General features: G+C 48.0%; 1 protein-coding gene across 3 annotated transcripts in view; it reads left to right on the plus strand.

Annotated features, from left to right (window-relative positions):
• Window positions 1–11,345, plus strand: part of htra1b (HtrA serine peptidase 1b) — a 40,037-nt gene extending 28,692 nt beyond the window's left edge. The window contains exons 4-10 of one of the 3 annotated variants that reach the window (XR_011978207.1): window positions 2,309–2,503; window positions 4,605–4,637; window positions 5,555–5,669; window positions 6,364–6,421; window positions 6,524–6,619; window positions 8,272–10,149; window positions 10,201–11,345. Coding sequence is in view for 1 of the 3 variants with exons in the window: in XM_072667281.1 (XP_072523382.1) it covers window positions 2,309–2,503; window positions 4,605–4,637; window positions 5,555–5,669; window positions 6,364–6,421; window positions 6,524–6,619; window positions 8,272–8,440 (666 nt within the window). In the remaining 2 variants the exon portion in view is untranslated. Of the gene's footprint in view, window positions 1–2,308; window positions 2,504–4,604; window positions 4,638–5,554; window positions 5,670–6,363; window positions 6,422–6,523; window positions 6,620–8,271 lie in introns of all 3 variants that reach the window. The other 2 variants (XR_011978208.1, XM_072667281.1) reach the window with 2 other exon arrangements.
• Window positions 11,346–19,292: the final 7,947 nt, after the last annotated feature.

Genomic DNA, 19,292 nt, shown 5'->3' on the forward strand with positions numbered 1-19,292 from the left:
ATACCTTACCTTACGCACTAGGATCACAGTAGCTGACAGTCTGGTGCAGTGCAGTCAGTCTCGTCCTACTTCGAGAGTCCTACTTCAGCAACCCTCAGCTGGTGTGAAGAACAGGGTGCTGCTGTGGAATCTTCTGGCTTCGATTAGGGGAGATCATGAAAAGACTTACCTTATGGGTTAGGGTAGAAATAATGGACCTTGAGGACCATTAAATTTCATTGAACAATGCCCTGCCGAAAAATCCAGCCAAGGACCAGCTTTTGCTGGTAGCTGGTTTTGGATGGTCCGTGCTGGCCCTTGATGGTCAGGGTGGTTGAAGGCTGGTTATTCAGACTTCAACCACCATCCAGACCAGCATGGTCAACCAGCATGGACGAGCTTGGTCATACTGGTGGTCTAGCTTGATCAGGTTGATCTTACTTGCAGACCAGCTAAACCATCCAGCTCAATTGAACATTACACCCTATGTTGGGCAAGAGCCAAGCCAGTCTACCAGCTTCCATCTGACCCACTGATGCTGAGAAGTCCACCAACCCAGCACATCCCCCTCCCAGCATCCTAAGTGTGATTATAATCGTGGGACATTCGTCCACTCCTCAGACTTCTGTCTTTTTGTCTGGTTTTGTCTCAGTCCCCACTGTGTCAGACTTTAACAACCTGAAAAAGGCTCAATCTGTGGTCGAACCATTAAAGCCATCCATATTTTCAGGTCTTACGAGCCTACCGAATGCTTCGGGTTTACTGGCTCACATCGGTACAAATTGTTTTACGTAAATTTTACGTAATTTTAAGCAATCTCATCCTGCCGTCTTTTAAAAACGAGAAAAAGACCAAACACAAAGTTCGGTTTGCTCACAGGGCAACTACCCAGTCACAATGACACTAATAACTTGATCTCGAGCAGAGTAAATAAAACCGGGCCTTTCAGGGCTTGGCTGAACCGCAGGAGCGGACCTGTTTTTTCGGAGGCCGCTATGGTGCAGATCACCTGAGCAGCCGTCCTGAGCGAAGGCCACATCCTCTGAGGAGTCAGACTCTGAGGTTAACTTCCAGGAATGCCAAATTCCAACATGAGGAATGGCGGCCCTGTAAGATGGGTTAGTTGCTGTGCGTGTGAGGTAGACGGAGAGAGAAAGGGAGGATGAGACAGATGTCTTCATCATTATCCTGAAAAGAAAGGCTATTCCCAGCGTACGATTAAGAAGAGCTTTTTTCCAGCACCACGAGCAACACGTTTAACAGACCTGACGTCCTGGGTCACATTCCTTTCTTAGGCCCCTTCCTAAACTGCTCCTGTGCACGGAATCAAAGGGTGACTTTATGCTGAAGGCATCTAAAGTCAGGTGTCGCTGTGACAGCCTACCGATTGGCTGGTGGATGTTGTTTACGCTTACCTTCTTGCCAAGTCTGAGTCCTAGTGTTGGTCTAACGTCCTCCACTTCAAGAGTAAAGAACGTCCTCCATCTGGCAATGTGCTTACTGCTGACCGCCACACAGCAGGCTATTCCTGTGTCAGGTCGGGAGCCTACTAAACACACACACACACACACACACACAGGTGCTTTAGTGGGTGGACAAGGGAAGAAATCCCTTGTGCTTCCTTTCACTGGCCACTTTATTGGAAACCTCTACCTTACATTTCTACTCACCGGCCACTTTATTGGAAACCCCTATTTTCACTTCCACTCACTGGCCACTTTATTGGAAACCCCAACCTTACATTTCTATTCGCTGGCCACTTTATTAGAAACATCCATCTTCGCTTCCACTCACTGGCCACTTTATTGGAAACCCCTATTTTCGCTTCCACTCACTGGCCACTTTATTGGAAACCCCAACCTTACATTTCTACTCGCTGGACACTTTATTAGAAACATCCATTTTCACTTCCACTCACTGGCCACTTTATTGGAAACCCCAACGTTACATTTCTATTCGCTGGCCACTTTATTACAAACCCCTATTTTCGCTTCCACTTGCTGGCCACTTTATTGGAAACTCTAACTAATAGGTCCACTATATTGTTCGACAGGTACAGGCTGGGCACCGTTAATCACTGGTCAGTTTCCATTCAGCAAAGGATGGTTGTTGTCCAGATATTTCTGGGGTGGTGGAAATTTCTCAGCCCAGCAGTGACCCTGAAATTGTAGTGCGAATGGTGGTGGTGTGTGTGTGTGTGTGTGTGTGTGTGTGGTATGACCATGATCAGGAACGTTAGTCTTGCTGAGAATTTAGAAGTGGGACCACCGTCCAGCCAAGAGCAGCTCTGTGTTCAGAAAGTGACCAACACTTGATTTGTCCTCTACAGATGAAGCTTCCGGTGCTGCTGCTGGGCAGGTCAGCTGACCTGAGGCCGGGCGAGTTTGTGGTGGCCATCGGCAGCCCCTTCTCTCTCCAGAACACGGTGACTACAGGCATCGTTAGCACAACCCAGCGGGGCGGCAAGGAGCTGGGCCTGCGCAACTCGGACATGGACTACATCCAGACTGACGCCATCATCAACGTAAGCCTATGGGTTTCTACTGGAGACACTGTTTACTGTAGTAAAAGGTCGAGAGGTACAGGAAGTAGAACTACTTCACTACTGGACTTAAGTAGTGAAGTAGTTACCTTGTTTACGTGCTGCATCGTTACTCTTTACAGGTCTAAAAACAATACGAATCATTTCAAACCCACGTTATCACCTCCAGAGCGCTAGATGGCGCTGTCACCGAGTTCGATTAAGCCACCTAAACACTACGCAGAACAGACGATCAGGCTGCCGTTCTTCCTCTCTCTCACTCCGCTGCTGCAGTGAGGACACTAACGCTAGAACTCTGTTAGTTTATCTCCAGATGGAAGAAGAAGAACCACCAGAAGAACCTCCTCCATCTTCACCTCCTGCAAATACTCGTATGTGTCTGAACGGCCTGAGATCTTTCAGCTGTAGTTTACAGAGCTTACAGAGAGTGAAGCTCAGGGGTTTAAGCTGCTCTCCTCTCTGGTTTTACAGATGAAGCTCTTGTATGTGGCGGGTTGAGTCAGGTCGGACTTTGTTTAGAGAGTGAACTGAAGACTCGTGAAGTTCATGAACTCTGTCTTCTACAGTCCTGTCCTTCTACTACAGCCAGAGGAACTGAGACAGTCCTTAAGTCTGAGCATCTGAAATAATATAAACACTGATACTCAAACTTTTGACTGCTTTCTGTAAGAACCACAGAACACAGTACTGTCACAGTACTTTCAGTACTTAAGTAGTACTTTATAGAATACTAAACTACTCGCAGTACTTAAGTACAGAAAATGTTGAGTACTTAAGTACGGAGCTTAAAGAAACTTCTACTTCTACTCAAGTCACTTTTTTTTTGATAGAGCTCCTGAACTTTCACTCTAAGTCTAGGTCTCTAGTACTTTACACATGTCCGGTTAAAGGTCATGTTACAGAAGCATTTACACTTAAGTGCTTTGCTATTTACCCAAGAAAAACCACAGCTAGTTTAAATAGACTAATAGTTCAAAGATCCTCTAATCTTAGACTCTACTAAACACAAGTTAGTAAGGAGACCACTCTGCTATTCGCCCAAGTCCTCTCAGAAGAGGAAGGTCTTCAGTCTGGGTTTGAGGACAGTGAGTGTTGGATTCTGCCCTTCGGACACCCAGGAGAAGTTCGTTCCACCACTTCAGTGCAGGACAGTAAAAAGTCTGGACGCTCGTCTTCCGTGGATCTTAAAGGATGGCGGGTCGAGCCGAGCCGTACTTGAAGCTGGTAGGGCTCTTGGTGCAGATCGGCTTTTGACCATCGCCATCAAGTACGGAGGGGCTGGCTGGTCGAGTCTTGGCTTTGTAGACCAGAGTCAAGTGATTGAATCTGATGACCTGGGCACAGCAGCTACAGGAAGCCAGTGAAGAGAGAACACAGCAGTGGAGTGACACGGCTGAAATTGTTAATAACAAGGATTTTTACCAAGGGCACCCAAAGCTACACAAGCCCTAAGGAACATTTCCATGGCTGTCTGGCCGTTGTGATATTGGCGTCGTCGTCTGGATTGAATGGACTAAGGAGAGCCAAACCAACTGGAACAGCCCGGTCACACATTGCTGTGGTTCCTGGATTCTGCTGGACCGTTTCTATATGAAACCCAGTCCTCCATCTCAACTGGATTTCACAGCCATGGTGTCTAATGGGTTTAGCACAGCGTCTCTCAGAAGTGAAGCCACCACAGATGTGTAGATCTGCCCATGGCTAGCAATCTGCACTGCACATGCCCGCTCATGCTCGGTCCAAATCGCTTAGCGATAGCGACGTTCACGTTCATGCTTTCTACAGTCATTGGTTTGGTGAAGAACACTGTGCTTGGATTTCCTCCATGTAAACAAAGGCCAAGGTAAACTAGTCCATCTGTTTATGGAGTTCCAGCTCCATAGTAGCCAGCACGGCTAGCAACCACAGAAAAGCAGGCCAGTCCATGTTTGAGGGCCGAGGGAAAGTAATACATCCTGAGAACGTTGATACGTTGCAGCGGATTGAAGCTAACATGCTATACTCGGGCCTCCTTCTACTCAATCATGTGATTTCTTTTAGCGTAGAGCTAGAACTAATCCTTTATTTTCCTTTTTTTTAACAGTACGGGAATTCAGGAGGACCTCTGGTGAACTTGGTAAGTCAGATTTGTGCTTTATTTTTAATGCCTCTAGTTCAGAAGTTCTCGCACTTCATAGCGGGAAAGCTAGCAACTCCATCTGTGACTTTAGTGTTTAAGGTTTGCTCACTTTGACAAAACTACTTCTACTACAAAATGCAAGTGACTCAACATTCACGTGTTGCCAAAGATGTGCGACTGAGGTAGCTTAGCTGGCTTTGATGTGCCTTTTTTGCGAACGAGGCTAACTACTTTCACTCTTCTTAGGTCTACGATCAAAAGAGTTCTTCCTGACTAACATATTGGTAAATAGTCTATTTTCGAAAAGAACAAAAAAAAACTTTGATAAGTCATCCGCATTTAACGCTGCACCATTTAACGACGTTAGCATTAGCATATTAGCTTATATAAACATAAAGCCTCAAAGTTATTCACCCGACACAAAACCTATAAATATTATTTGGCTATTTTTTCAATAATGCAGCATGTTTTCACATTTTAGGATCCTAGCATCAGTGCTATTATCTGAAAAATAAACCTAGCCAGCAGCCCTATGCTAATTTTCACTGCTCCTAAACTCTTAAGAATACTGTTATCTAAATTTGTTGGAATGAGAGCCTATTTATAGATGTTTATCTTCAGTAAAGGCTATTTTTAAAGTTGAACAGTTTTTAATGAACTAATATTGGAACAAAAGATAGTTATCATGCCATGTCGGCTAGCATGATTAGCATGCTCAGTCTCTCTGTAAACTTTAGCTCCTAGCTCTGGTATAACTGGGTATGTGGCGTACATGACACCCGGTTGTTTACACGGGCCGATGAGCAACGGTTTGCGTCCACCGGCCTTGCTAAATACCTCATGTAGATGGACGTATATTGACGTGGGTGACCGTGTCCAAGGTACAACACTGTGTGTTCTTTGGATTTGTGTAGGACGGAGAGGTGATCGGGATCAATACTCTGAAGGTGACGGCCGGGATCTCCTTCGCCATTCCCTCGGACAAGATACGCCAGTTCCTGACTGAGTCACATGACCGGCAGGCGAAAGGTGGGATGTTTGGAGATGTTGTCTTATGTTTACACTGGGTTCATAAGATGCCACCATGTTCTGGTGAGATAAAGGTTTCTGGGTTTCTCTCAGAGGTCAGTCCTAACTCCAATGCAAATAAAGGGCAACTTGAAATACATACAAAAATAAATACATACTGACCCCTATGCTTGGTTTACCAGTGGTCCTATGGTGGGTATGGTTCCACCACTGGCCATAGGCTTGGTGTACTAGTGGTCCTACGGTGGGTCCTTTACCACTACTGACCCCTATGCTTAAATGTACCAGTGGTCCTACGGTGGGTCCTGTACCACTACTGACCCCTATGCTTGGTGTACCAGTTGTCCTGTGGCGGGTCTCCTTCTACCACTACTGACCTCTATGCTTAAATGTACCAGTGGTCCTGTGGCAGGTCTTCCTGTACCACTACTGACCCCTATGCTTGGTGTACCTATGGTCCATGTGGCAGGTCTTCCTGTACCACTACTGACCCCTATGCTTGGTGTACCCATGGTCCAAGTGGTGGGAGTCCTGCCACTACTGACTCAAATACTTGGTGTCAGCATATATCTGACATCAGATATCCACAAAATCAAAAGTACCTACCACAATCCTTCAGGTCTCCAAGGTGACCCCTTCCATTGCCTGTACTGTAGTAACCTCTTCTCACTGCCTTTTTGTCTTTGCCCCGCAGGAAAGTTACCTATGAAAAAGAAGTACATTGGCGTCAGAATGATGACCTTAACCCCCACGTAAGTGACCTTTATCATCACTCCCAAAGCGCCGCCACCACAACCAGCGCTACCCTGGATATCGTTACTAAAACCCTTATTTTGGCTCTGCTTCCATCGCAGCCTCGCTAAGGAGCTGAAGGAGAGGCAGTCCGACTTCCCCGACGTCACCTCAGGAGCTTACGTCATCGAGGTCATTCCCAAAACCCCAGCAGAAGTGTGAGTAGCTTATTTAAGAAGCAATAATCCGCTACTCTGTCCTTGGCACAATGCAGTGTTTGGTCAGCGAGCTTATCTGACGGAACTGTTAGCACTGTTAACGCCAAGCTGATAGTCGCTCCCTTCGGCATGCGCTCCCCGCTGTTTCGGCCCTTCCAAGAAAGGCCTGCCGGTGCATACTTTCATACTTCCTGCCCACATAAAAGCAGTCAGACTTTCCCACTGACAAATGGTCAAGCCTGGAGTATGGGAGGGTGGGAGACACTAGAACAAGAACTGATGGGAAGCGGCTTGTGACCACATCCATGCTGGAAGAAGCTGTGGCCGCTTACTAGCCTGGGTTTCGAAAGCGGACAGATGAGACGGCGGGTTGGTTGTGTTACACCACATGACAAAAGGCAGCATCTGCCGGGCAGTTTTGAGAGAATGCCGTGGCTGGAGATGAAAATGGGCTGAAACCCTAAAAGAGAGACATCTTAAACATGTGGGACATTTAATGTGGCTTGGAAAACAGGATGGGAGGGGACAGCATATGGTATACGCAAGTGGGAAAGGGGGGATGCTAGGCTAACGCTACTGACGATAAGCTGGTGCGCAAAAGTGGGAGGTGCTCTCAATAGCAAGGGAGCGAGGGAGTGTTAGCTTGCAAGCTCATTTCAGAGGATTCCCCCTCCCAGCTAGTTTCAACGCTGCTAACTACAGACCTGGAAGACTGCACTGGAGGGAACTACCGGACGTACCCACTGGTCTCCTGTAGGGAGTCTCGCACCGAGACTCAAACCCGCTGAAAACATCTAACACTGTGGCCACAAGCTAATATGGAAACCTCAAGCTAAACCACTAGCCACAGGCTAGCATGCTAATGATGGTACAGTGATACAGTATGATACATGATTGGCATTTGAAAGTGGATAGATGACACAGCGGGTTGGTTGTGTTACACCACATGACAAAAGACGGCATCTGCCAATGGCTATATATATATGTGTCCAGTGAACGTCAGCGCTATGGATGAAAATGGGGGACATTTGCTGTGGCTTGGAAAACAGCAGGGTGGAGTGGGACGAATGCAAGTGCCATATGTTCATTTCCCATAAGTTTCCCATTATCTTAAATTCTAAAACTGCTTGAAAAATGGCGGTGATCACTTCCTGACCTCACCAACACTCCTGTCGCTTAATTCAATCAAATCCTCACAGCAATGCTCCTCAAAAATGCTCCTCCAAAAATCAGCCTTCCTCCCTGGACAGTTGAGACAGTTACAGGATAACGGGAGATGGGATAAGCTCTTTGTAACATCCTTAATTTCAGAAGAAACAATGAATGAGCAGGCGTCCCAAAACTTTTGTCCATTTAGTGTATTTGACATACTGGGTTAGAAGTACTGCCTGTGGGAAGGATAACGAGCTGCCATGTAAGTCGTAGAGCACTGATCCGATTGGCTGAGTAGAGTCATGTGTGATATTTACAACAACCTTCAAAAAACAGTCCTCAGCTTAGGTCCAGGTCCGGGACCACCCGGACCACTGTCCGCCTATTAGTGACTTCTTAGTAGTGGGTTAGACGAAGAGTGGAGCTACGAGGCAGGGGTTTCTGATAAAGCGGCCACTTGAGTGTGTTTTCCCTAACGCTGAACTCCATTCCTTTCGCAGTGGCGGCCTGCAGGAGAGCGACGTCATCATCAGCATCAACGGCCAGCGGATCACCTCGGCCAGCGACGTCAGCGCGTCCATCAAGAAGGACGAAACGCTCCGGGCGGTGGTGCGGCGGGGAAACGAGGATGTCATCCTCACCATCATCCCCGAGGAGATCGACCCTTGACCTTCCTTCACCCCGCCCTCCCTGCTCTACCTTGAGCTGGTTCTCAGCGTGTACAAAATAACTAAAGAACACTGACTTTACAGAGTGTGTGTCTGGAGCCGCACTCCTTTTAGCACATGTAGAAAATGCCCCCCGCCTTTAAACCTCCGAGACCCACCCTTCTGAAGCGACCCGCCCCCGAAACGCTCTTCTCCACCATCCTGCTGCGTCCTCCTTCATTGGTCAGGCTTCCGTTCCAGTCCTACAGTACTGCATTCACAGCGAGCCTATTTACACACACCGGTTCAGGTGTCTTTATTTGGGGAACGTCCAAGGAAGACCTACCAAGCCAATACCTGGCCATGTCACCAATTTTCTAGCGGACTTGGGCTAAAGCTAGCTGCTCACATGCACTGTTCATTCGCTTAAAACTTTATTAGCTGATCTCCAGACGAAGTTCTTAGCTAGTACTACAGCGTAGGTCTGATTAGCTGATCTCCAGACGAAGTTCTTAGCTAGCACTACAGCGTAGGTCTGATTAGCTGATCTCCAGACGAAGTTCTTAGCTAGCACTACAACGTAGGTCTGATTAGCTGATCTCCAGACGAAGTTCTTAGCTAGCACTACAACGTAGGTCTGATTAGCTGATCTCCAGACGAAGTTCTTAGCTAGTACTACAGCGTTGGTCTGATTAGCTGATCTCCAGACGAAGTTCTTAGCTAGCACTACAGCGTAGGTCTGATTAGCTGATCTCCAGATGAAGTTCTTAGCTAGTACTACAGCGTTGGTCTGATTAGCTGATCTCCAGACGAAGTTCTTAGCTAGTACTACAGCGTAGGTCTGATTAGCTGATCTCCAGACGAAGTTCTTAGCTAGCACTACAGCGTAGGTCTGATTAGCTGATCTCCAGACGAAGTTCTTAGCTAGCACTACAACGTAGGTCTGATTAGCTGATCTCCAGACGAAGTTCTTAGCTAGCACTACAGCGTAGGTCTGATTAGCTGATCTCCAGATGAAGTTCTTAGCTAGTACTACATCGTAGGTCTGATTAGCTGATCTCCAGATGAAGTTCTTAGCTAGCACTACAGCGTAGGTCTGATTAGCTGATCTCCAGACGAAGTTCTTAGCTAGCACTACAGCGTAGGTCTGATTAGCTGATCTCCAGACGAAGTTCTTAGCTAGCACTACAGCGTAGGTCTGATTAGCTGATCTCCAGACGAAGTTCTTAGCTAGCACTACAGCATAGGTCTGATTAGCTGATCTCCAGACGAAGTTCTTAGCTAGTTCTACAGTGTAGGTCTGATTAGCTGATCTCCAGACGAAGTTCTGTTCTTAGCTAGTACTACAGCGTAGGTCTGATTAGCTGATCTCCAGACGAAATTCTGTTCTTAGCCAGCACTACAGCGTAGGTCTGATTAGCTGATCTCCAGACGAAGTTCTTAGCTAGCACTAAAGCGCAGGCCTGATTAGCTGATCTCCAGACGAAGTTCTTAGCTAGCACTACAGCGTAGGTCTGATTAGCTGATCTCCAGACGAAGTTCTTAGCTAGCACTACAGCGCAGGTCTGATTAGCTGATCTCCAGACGAAGTTCTGTTCTTAGCTAGCACTACAGCGTAGGTCTGATTAGCTGATCTCCAGACGAAGTTCTGTTCTTAGCTAGCACTACAGCGTAGGTCTGATTAGCTGATCTCCAGACGAAGTTCTGTTCTTAGCTAGCACTACAGCGTAGGTCTGATTAGCTGATCTCCAGACGAAGTTCTTAGCTAGCACTACAGCGTAGGTCTGATTAGCTGATCTCCAGACGAAGTTCTTAGCTAGTACTACAGCGTAGGTCTGATTACGGTCCATAGGCAGTGATTGTTAGCTAGCTAAAGTATTTACGAGACGAATGGGGCCTCGAGCCCATAATTACTGGTGGCGGCTCCTCCAGTCGGGTCGAGGGCATCAATACGAATGATCCATCCATGCTCCGCCCACTGACGTATTACTTCCCTGCTCCTGTTGCTAGGTTGGACAAGCTTGACCAAACTGGACACTGCTAGAGATGGAGAATTCAGACCCAGTAGGTAAAACTCCACCCCAGAATTTTGTTCCAACTGCCTGGACTGAGCTGCAACAAAATCCTGGGGTGGAGTTTCACTTTCTGGACCCGGATTATCCCTCACTCTATATTAGATCTAATGAGAAAATCACAATACATGATATTTATCACGATATATCAGACTAAAAACATCAGTAGCGACAGATTCTTGAAATAAACTACTATTCAGATCCTCTCCCGTACTGAATACAGTGATTTCTACTCAACATCTGCTGCTCTTCATCTAATGAACCCAGTCTAATTACACTGTTAGTAATGAAGCCTGCAGCTGATCAGTGTTTATTAACACTAACAGTCTCCTCAATCTGCTTAGGAAGCCATAATTATCACGATACGATAAAATATCGTCATATTGCCCAGCTCTAGCCTGAACCTAGCCCACCTTTACGCCAAGTCTGCACAAACCCTCCACTTCCCATTTAACCCGGGCAGCCATCATTCCTGGCTCACCTTATCAGAAGGGGAGGACTGTCCAAGTCGTCACGTACATGAGCCAGCCTGCATCTCCTGCGCTTCTCAAAACCACCTCCGGAAAGCAATCCGTCCCCCCGCTTGGCCTTTTTTCATAGGTCAGACACCTGAACACATGAGTGGAAATAGGCTCATATGGAGAAAAAAACCTTTGAGAGCGGAACTGACCTCGGCTTTTGATTTGATGTATATGTCACAAAGGTACTCTGGGCTTTTCCAGCCAACCTTTTTTGTTTTCCTTCGCCGGTGAGGACTATTCACCGAAATGTATTCTCTCTGTACTTTTTACTGTCTTAAGAATGAACTGAGGTAATGAAATGACCGCCTCTCCGATTAAAACGGCATTAAATGTTGGTGGATCCATAGAATTCTCCACTTCCAGTAACCAGTGTACAGTTCCCGCAGGTTTCCACCATTATGTCCTTCACCACTGCTTTGTTTATGCTCTCCTCCTGTTGGGTTCCCCCTCCTCCCTGGTATCCGATGCCCTTTTTTGTTTAGAAAGGGAAATAAAAAATTGAAAAAACATGGGTAAACATTGCATCTGTGAGCTGTTTCAATATTCCAGGCATGGTCCGGCCCTGGCACGTCCAGCCCTGCCGTGTCCAGCCCGCCGTCCCTCCTGGCAGCCCAACAGCAGACGAGCAGCAAATATTACAGAGCTCCCGGCGCCCACTTTCGCTCCGGTTCGCCTCTTCCTTGAGAGCTTAACAGGCTCTACCTGGAGAACGGAGAAAAGGAACCAGAGGCCTGAGGAGTTCCCCAGCCGACAGGCTCGTGTGGGGGTCACATGGGTGGAACGTGGGCTAGGTGGGTTGTTACAGGGACCCAGTTCATCTCAGCTAAGGCCCCATTGGCAGTGTCCATGTTTAACACGTCCTGGTGCCATCATCACTGACCCTTGTGGGCATTCATATGTGGGGTCAACATGGAACCAATGGACAAAACATTCGGGTCTGTATGGACTCCCCATACAGGCCCCACAGGTGCATGATGTCTGGGTTACTGCCTCTAAAAGCTCCCTCACAGAAAGGTATTACACCAAATATGGTTATGAACACCCTGCCTGAGGCCTGATACACCGATTTACCAGAGTCTTAAAAGATTATGATAATAACTTTAAGATCATTAAAAAAATATATGAATAATTTCACATACGGTGGAGGAACACAGTTGGCAATGGGTTCTTTCAATCAGATGCTCCTCAAAGGGTTCCAGCTTCACTTCGTTCTCTCCAACACTGGCCGAAGCTCGTCAGATCTGCTAGGAATCCTCCTGTCAGGAGTTAAGCAGAGATGGAGCCCAGCATCTCTTTACGCCAACCCCACGTCATATCTCTGACTGGACAGACTAAAGGCCAGCACTCACGGAGCTTCATTTTGCAGGTTTAGCTCCTCCTACTCCTCCCAGTCCATGTAAACACTACTTGCCTTCACTCCAGGTCAGTTTAACTCTCGTTTTATTGGTCGCCTCGTTAAGAATGAGGGGCTGAGTTTATCAGCTGGAGTCGAGCATGGTTAAACTAGATGGAAGGGACACTCAAGTGCATTGTGGGTGTATTTAGGAAAGCACAGCAGCCTCAGCCATTGATCACAACACCAACGGAGGTCACGTAACGCCGCCATTTACATTAGTGACTGTGGAAGAGTAATGATGGTCTACTAGAAAAAGCCCTGGCTTTTGATTCTGAGGATGATTACCTTCCGCTGAAGGTCTCGAGGCCAAGCCACAGGGTCATCATCATCATGGTCACAGGATTCTGAATATTGCCCATGTCTGAATGTGTGATTTTGTACAAAGAAGAAGAAGAAGAAGAAGTCGTCGTCCATCCAGTAAGAAGGTCATTTGACAGCGGCTCAGTCTCAGTGGAATATGCTGCCCTCTAATGTTGCTCTCCTAGAAACACACCCTTGTGCCAAACGAGGTCTTGGAGGTCTTGGTTCTCCAGATTCACCTTCGTACCCTTAAAGTGGTCGATTTTTTCAGTAGCTGGGTAATTAACTAGCACAACAGCAACCCAGCCAATGGGTCGGGTTCTCAGTTCAACCAGGCAAAGAACCCCTGAAGGTTGGGCTCAAATAGGGTATCTGAGGCATTTTCAAGCATTCTGGAGAACCGTATTTCCAACATGGGGAACCACTAATGCATTCACGGTTCTGTAAAAATAAAATGAAATAAAAACATTGCTTTAAGGGTGCAGGTTCCAGACACAAAGATTACACTCTATAAAGGGTTCAGAGTACTACCAGGGGTATTGGGCCCCATGAAAATGAAACTGGGCCCCACCACCCCAGGCCATGCCATGCCATCTATGGGAAAATTGCTAAAGATCATATCTGACTTAATACAATTGTTTAATTAATATATAGATATACATTATTAATTCATACTAATAATAAATATTAGTAATTAATAAATTATGCCAACTGACAAGTGGTTCAACACAGTGCTGCTCACCTCCTTCCTCAGCAGGGACGTGGGGCAGGGATGTAGGGGCTGGGACGTGGGGCTGGGATGTAGGGGCTGGGACGTGGGGCTGGGACGTGGGGCTGGGACGTGGGGCTGGGACGTGGGGCTGGGATGTAGGAGCTGGGACGTGGGGCTGGGACGTGGGGCTGGGATGTAGGGGCTGGGAGTGGGGCTGGGATGTAGGGGCTGGGACATGGGGCTGGGACGTGGGGGCTGGGACATGGGGCTGGGACGTGGGGGCTGGGACGTGGGGGCTGGGATGTAGGGGCTGGGACGTGGGGGCTGGGACGTGGGGGCTGGGACGTAGGGGCTGGGACGTAGGGGCTGGGACGTAGGGGCTGGGATGTAGGGGCTGGGATGTAGGGGCTGGGATGTAGGGGCTGGGATGTAGGGGCTGGGATGTAGGGGCTGGGACGTGGGGCTGGGATGTAGGGGCTGGGATGTAGGGGCTGGGATGTAGGGGCTGGGACGTGGGGCTGGGATGTAGGGGCTGGGACGTGGGGCTGGGACGTGGGGCTGGGACGTGGGGCTGGGATGTAGGGGCTGGGATGTAGGGGCTGGGACGTGGGGCTGGGACATGGGGCTGAGACATGGGGGCTGGGATGTAGGGGCTGGGACGTGGGGCTGGGAGAGGGGCTGGGACGTGGGGCTGAGACGTGGGGCTGAGACGTGGGGCTGAGACGTGGGGCTGAGACATGGGGGCTGGGATGTAGGGGCTGGGACGTGGGGCTGGGACGTGGGGCTGGGACATGGGGCTGGGACGTGGGGCTGGGATGTAGGGGCTGAGACGTGGGGCTGGGATGTAGGGGCTGGGACGTGGGGCTGGGAGAGGGGCTGGGAGAGGGGCTGGGACGTGGGGCTGAGACATGGGGGCTGGGATGTAGGGGCTGGGACGTGGGGCTGGGATGTAGGGGCTGGGACGTGGGGCTGGGAGAGGGGCTGGGAGAGGGGCTGGGACGTGGGGCTGAGACGTGGGGCTGAGACATGGGGGCTGGGATGTAGGGGCTGGGACGTGGGGCTGGGTAGAGACAGGGCTGCCTCTGCTGGTCCTGGCACTGAGGCAGAGGCAAAAGGCAGAGGCAGAGTTAAAAGAGGGGTGAAATGTAAACACTGAGTTTTGGTGAAGATATTAGCCAGCTAGCTAATTAATTAGCATCAGGCTACTTCACTGTGGGCTAAGCTAGCAGGTTAGCTAGCTAATTACCTCCTCTCTGAGACTCTGCAGCCACCTTTCTTTTTAAAAACGTTTGAGGGGAACATGCTGTCCCCCGTTTCTGTCTCTCTCCAGTCTTTATAGTCTTTCTTTACGTTTCTGGAAGCCCTGTTTTAATCTGTTAGCTACCAGCAACACGGTGCTTCCCTCCGTCCAACTGCAGCCGGTGCGCGCCATTAGGATTCAACCTGGGCGGACTGAACCACTGCGGGAAGAGAGGGGGGGGGGGGCGTTTAGTTTTTGCCAAACGAGAAAAATTAAAGGAAAAGTTAATAAAATAAATTAATTAATTAAAAAAATCATAGTTTAATTAATAAAGTTTTAGAGTAGTTTTAGACTGAAAATAAAAATATATGTTTTAAAAATCATTTTTTCATCGACCGCCCCCCCCCACTTCCCACGCACATACAGTGCCCCCAAGTACTACTACCAATTTGACTAGCCTATTAAGGTACTACATAGAACCGTAGCATAAATAGTTGTTCTCAGGTTCTAGATAGGTTCCTTGCCTCTCCTACAGAACCCTTAAACAACCAGAGAACTATTTTCATGTATTAAAAGATTGTGTGGAAACTCCAAGCACTCCAAGCTAAAAGCTAACAGTACTGAAAAGGGTTCTTAAAATGGTTCTACTCGTAACAGTAGAACCATTTTGGTGCAACAAAGGTTCCGTAGGGAACCATCTACAGGATGTGTTTTTTTTTATTTAATTTTACCTGTATATGAAAAAAGTGTAAGCGTCCAAATGGTTTGTTGAGTTGTCGTGGTTCTACTATCTAGAACCACCACCTTTATTTTACCTATCTACCTGCAATTGTACATGGGTTCCATGTTGGCCCTACATATGGATGCCTACCAGGGTCAACGGTCAATGGGCCCTGTCTGGGTTGTACACTGCACATGGGGACTATGGGGCTCATTAGGGAAGCCCAGCCTGGAACCACCCATCCCTACAGTGCCCTTGTTGACCATGGTGAACCATATGACCATTTCTAAAAAAAAAAAGCCATTTATGCCCCTATAGTCTGGGGTCACAGGTTCGAATCCCGAGCCATGCTGCTTTGCCATCAGCAGCTTTAGTCTGGGGTCACAGGTTCGAATCCCGAGCCATGCTGCTTTGCCATCAGCAGCTTTAGTCTGGGAGAGCACAACTGGTTGAGCGTTCTCCAGGAGGGTAGGTGGCGCTTTCTCCCCTGACGTCCAGATGATTCTTTGTGTTGTCTTAAACTGACGACACACCTCCACCCAAAGGACATTCAGAAGTACAAATCAGTGGAGTATCCAGACCGCCCAGGCTGTGTCCGGTCACCCGCTGGCCGCACTGAAGGAAGAGCCGTCCTGATTAATTTAGCTTTACTGGAATGACTTCAGGCCGAGGACAAACAACGCCGCTAATTTGCCAGCTAGCGTTCCTCTCTGAGGGCGTGGGCTTATCTGGAGGACGAATGCGTCTCGCAGGGAAGGGCGGGGCACTTTCTCGCAAATCAAAGCCATGCTTTATTGGCCAGTTTGTGGTCCAGACCTCTCCAACCCTGCCATTGCCTCAGCCGAGGAGAATGTGGGATACGCAACGAGTCTTGTTAGAACACTGCCTGTTGTAGTGTGACCCCTTCCTGTGGGAGTCGTCCATAAACGCCACCCCGCCGTACTGGACTGAGCCCATTCAGCTCCCTGTAACAATTCACTGCCTTGTCCAGTCAGTGGGAGGTGGTGGTCACAGATTTGCACACACACAAGCAATTCGACACATTCTTGGCATTGACCAGCCAGCGGCGACAGGCAAGGCTGTCCCTGTATTGTGTTTAATGACCGAAGTGTTTCAAACACCAACCAGCCATAACATTAAAACCACTTGCAGGTTTTACATATATTACGCAGCAAGTGCTAAACAGTCAGTTCTTGAAGGTGATGGAGGTGTTTAAGCAGGCTGAGTGCAATCAAATTTCATTAAGAATGACAGGTGGGATATGCTGGGATAGTCCGCTCACTGTTTACTGAAACTACCTCCACCATGTTTGGAGGCTGTACTTTAGCCTGGCTAGCTCTCACTGTGAGCTGTTGATAAAACTACCTCCACCATGTTTGGAGGCTGTACTTTAGCCTGGCTAGCTCTCACTGTGAGCTGTTGATGAAACTACCTCCACCATGTTTGAAGGCTGTACTTTAGCCTGGCTAGCTCTCACTGTGAGCTGTTGATAAAACTACCTCCACCATGTTTGGAGGCTGTACTTTAGCCTGGCTAGCTCTCACTGTGAGCTGTTGATAAAACTACCTCCACCATGTTTGAAGGCTGTACTTAAGCCTGTCTAGCTCTCACTGTGAGCTGGTGATGATGAAACTACCTCCACCATGTTTGGAGGCTGTATTTTAGCCTGGCTAGCTCTCACTGTGAGTTGTTGATGAAACTACCTCCACCATGTTTGGAGGCTGTACTGTAACCTGGCTAGCTCTCACTGTGAGCTGTTGATGAAACTACCTCCACCATGTTTGGAGGCTGTACTTTGAGAAAAACAACATGGATGCAGTTCTGATTCTAGGTGTAGCTTTAGAGCAACTTCTGAAGGTCTAGCGAGATCACACTGGAGCTAAGGATCATGCCAGTCAGGGTGATTCATGTTCATACAGCTATGGGCAGGTTGTGCCTGATTTTGACCGTTTCCAGGCTGGGTGCTTCTGTTTGAGACACACTGAGAAACTTTCCACTCTTGGCTACAGAAACTAAACTCCCACTACCAGCGACCAGCTTGACTGGAGTGGGCGGAGAGTTCCATGAGTCCATGAGTCCCGGACTCGTGGTATCTGAGTAAGAGAGGCTCGGTGCCACAAGTGTTCACAAACATTCACCATATTACATGAGACTGCAATGAATACTGAAAAACAACATCAACCTGTGATGACCTGTTGCATAAAATGACCTCATGTGACCTAATGTCATGTGACCCTTCCTGGTAACGCACTCAAGCCTTGACCTCAGAGCCTGAAGATGTAGACCACATATTTACTAGTGTTTAGATATGAAGGCCCCTGGACCTCATGAACATGGCTTGTGACTGGAAGCAATGCTAACGCTACGATAGCGATGACAACAATGTTGAAATCTCAGTGCCACCCCGACAACGTCCACTCTCAATTCTGAGAAATACACACTGCCACGGCCCTACAACTTAGGCCTACCTGAGGCCTCCTAACCAGCAAACGCCAGGTTGTCCCCAGTGTCCTTTAATAATACACCCATTAATAGTCGAGCATGCTAACACGGTACTAGCAGGCTAACTTTGTCAGCCCTGAAGGGAGTTCAGTTCAGTTCAAGGGACTGGAACTGCCACTGCAAAGCCCTCATCCTGTGGTCAGTGAGCCGTTTCTGTGTGGATCTGGAGAAATGCTTTGGCTCGTCGTTCTGCTGGAAGACTCAGAGACAGGCCAGTTTCAACCTCCTGGCAGAGACAGCTGGATGGGTCTCGAAAAGGTCACCATGATGCCATTTCTACTCAATTTGTCGAACTTTAGACATCTATTTTTGTAGGTTGATCAGAGATGCTCTCTCTCTTCTTGGCTTCCAAACCGTTTGGGGACTTTTACGCACCTCTGGAGACTGGGTGACCCCGAGATGCACCAAACATCTGCACTTCTCCAGCTGTGGAGAATGGAGAATCCTTTGCTCTGTTCTTTGTCTGGGAGCTTGTTTAAAAATACAGTTTCCAGCTTCCTCAGGCCTCTGTTTCCAAACATCTGCTGCTAAAAGGGGCTAAGGAAGGGTGACCAGACATCCTCTTTTTTCTGGACATGTCCTCTTTTTGGGATGTGAAAAAGGTCCTGCATCTACATGAACCATTGGTCAAACTGCTTAAGTCCCGCCTTCGAACCACCACTGTTGGTCTACATGTACCTGCATCTACGTCAACCATTGGTCAAACTGTCTAAGTCCCGCCTTCGAACCACCACTATTGATCTACATATCCTGCATATACATTACCATTGGTCAAACTGCTTTTACTATTTGTTTTTCTTCAATATTAGTCTATATGTCCTGAATCTACATCTCCTATTGGCCAAACTGATTATGTCCCGCCTTCGAACCACCACTATTGGTCTACATATACCTGCATCTACATCAACCATTGGTCAACCTGTCTAAGTCCCGCCTTCGGACCACTGCTGTTGGTCTACATGTACCTGCATCTACATCAACCATTGGTCAACCTGTCTAAGTCCTGCCTTCGAACCACTGCTGTTGGTCTACATGTACCTGCATCTACATCAACCATTGGTCAAACTGATTATGTCCCGCCTTCGAACCACCACTGTTGGTCTACATGTACCTGCATCTACGTCAACCATTGGTCAAACTGTCTAAGTCCCGCCTTCGAACCACTGCTGTTGGTCTACATATCCTGCATATACATTACCATTGGTCAAACTGCTTTTACTATTTGTTTTTCTTCACTATTAGTCTATATGTCCTGAATCTACATCTCCTATTGGCCAAACTGATTATGTCCTGCCTTCTCAGTCACTTTTCTATGCTCAGCTTGGTCTTGGCTTGACCTGCCCATAAAAATCTTGTTCTAGAACATCTAGATTACCTTCATTTCAAATCCAATGAAGTGGCGTACAAAAG

This window comes from Salminus brasiliensis, chromosome 22, assembly GCF_030463535.1.
Source record: "Salminus brasiliensis chromosome 22, fSalBra1.hap2, whole genome shotgun sequence".
In the NCBI taxonomy this organism is placed as follows: Eukaryota; Metazoa; Chordata; class Actinopteri; order Characiformes; family Bryconidae; genus Salminus; species Salminus brasiliensis.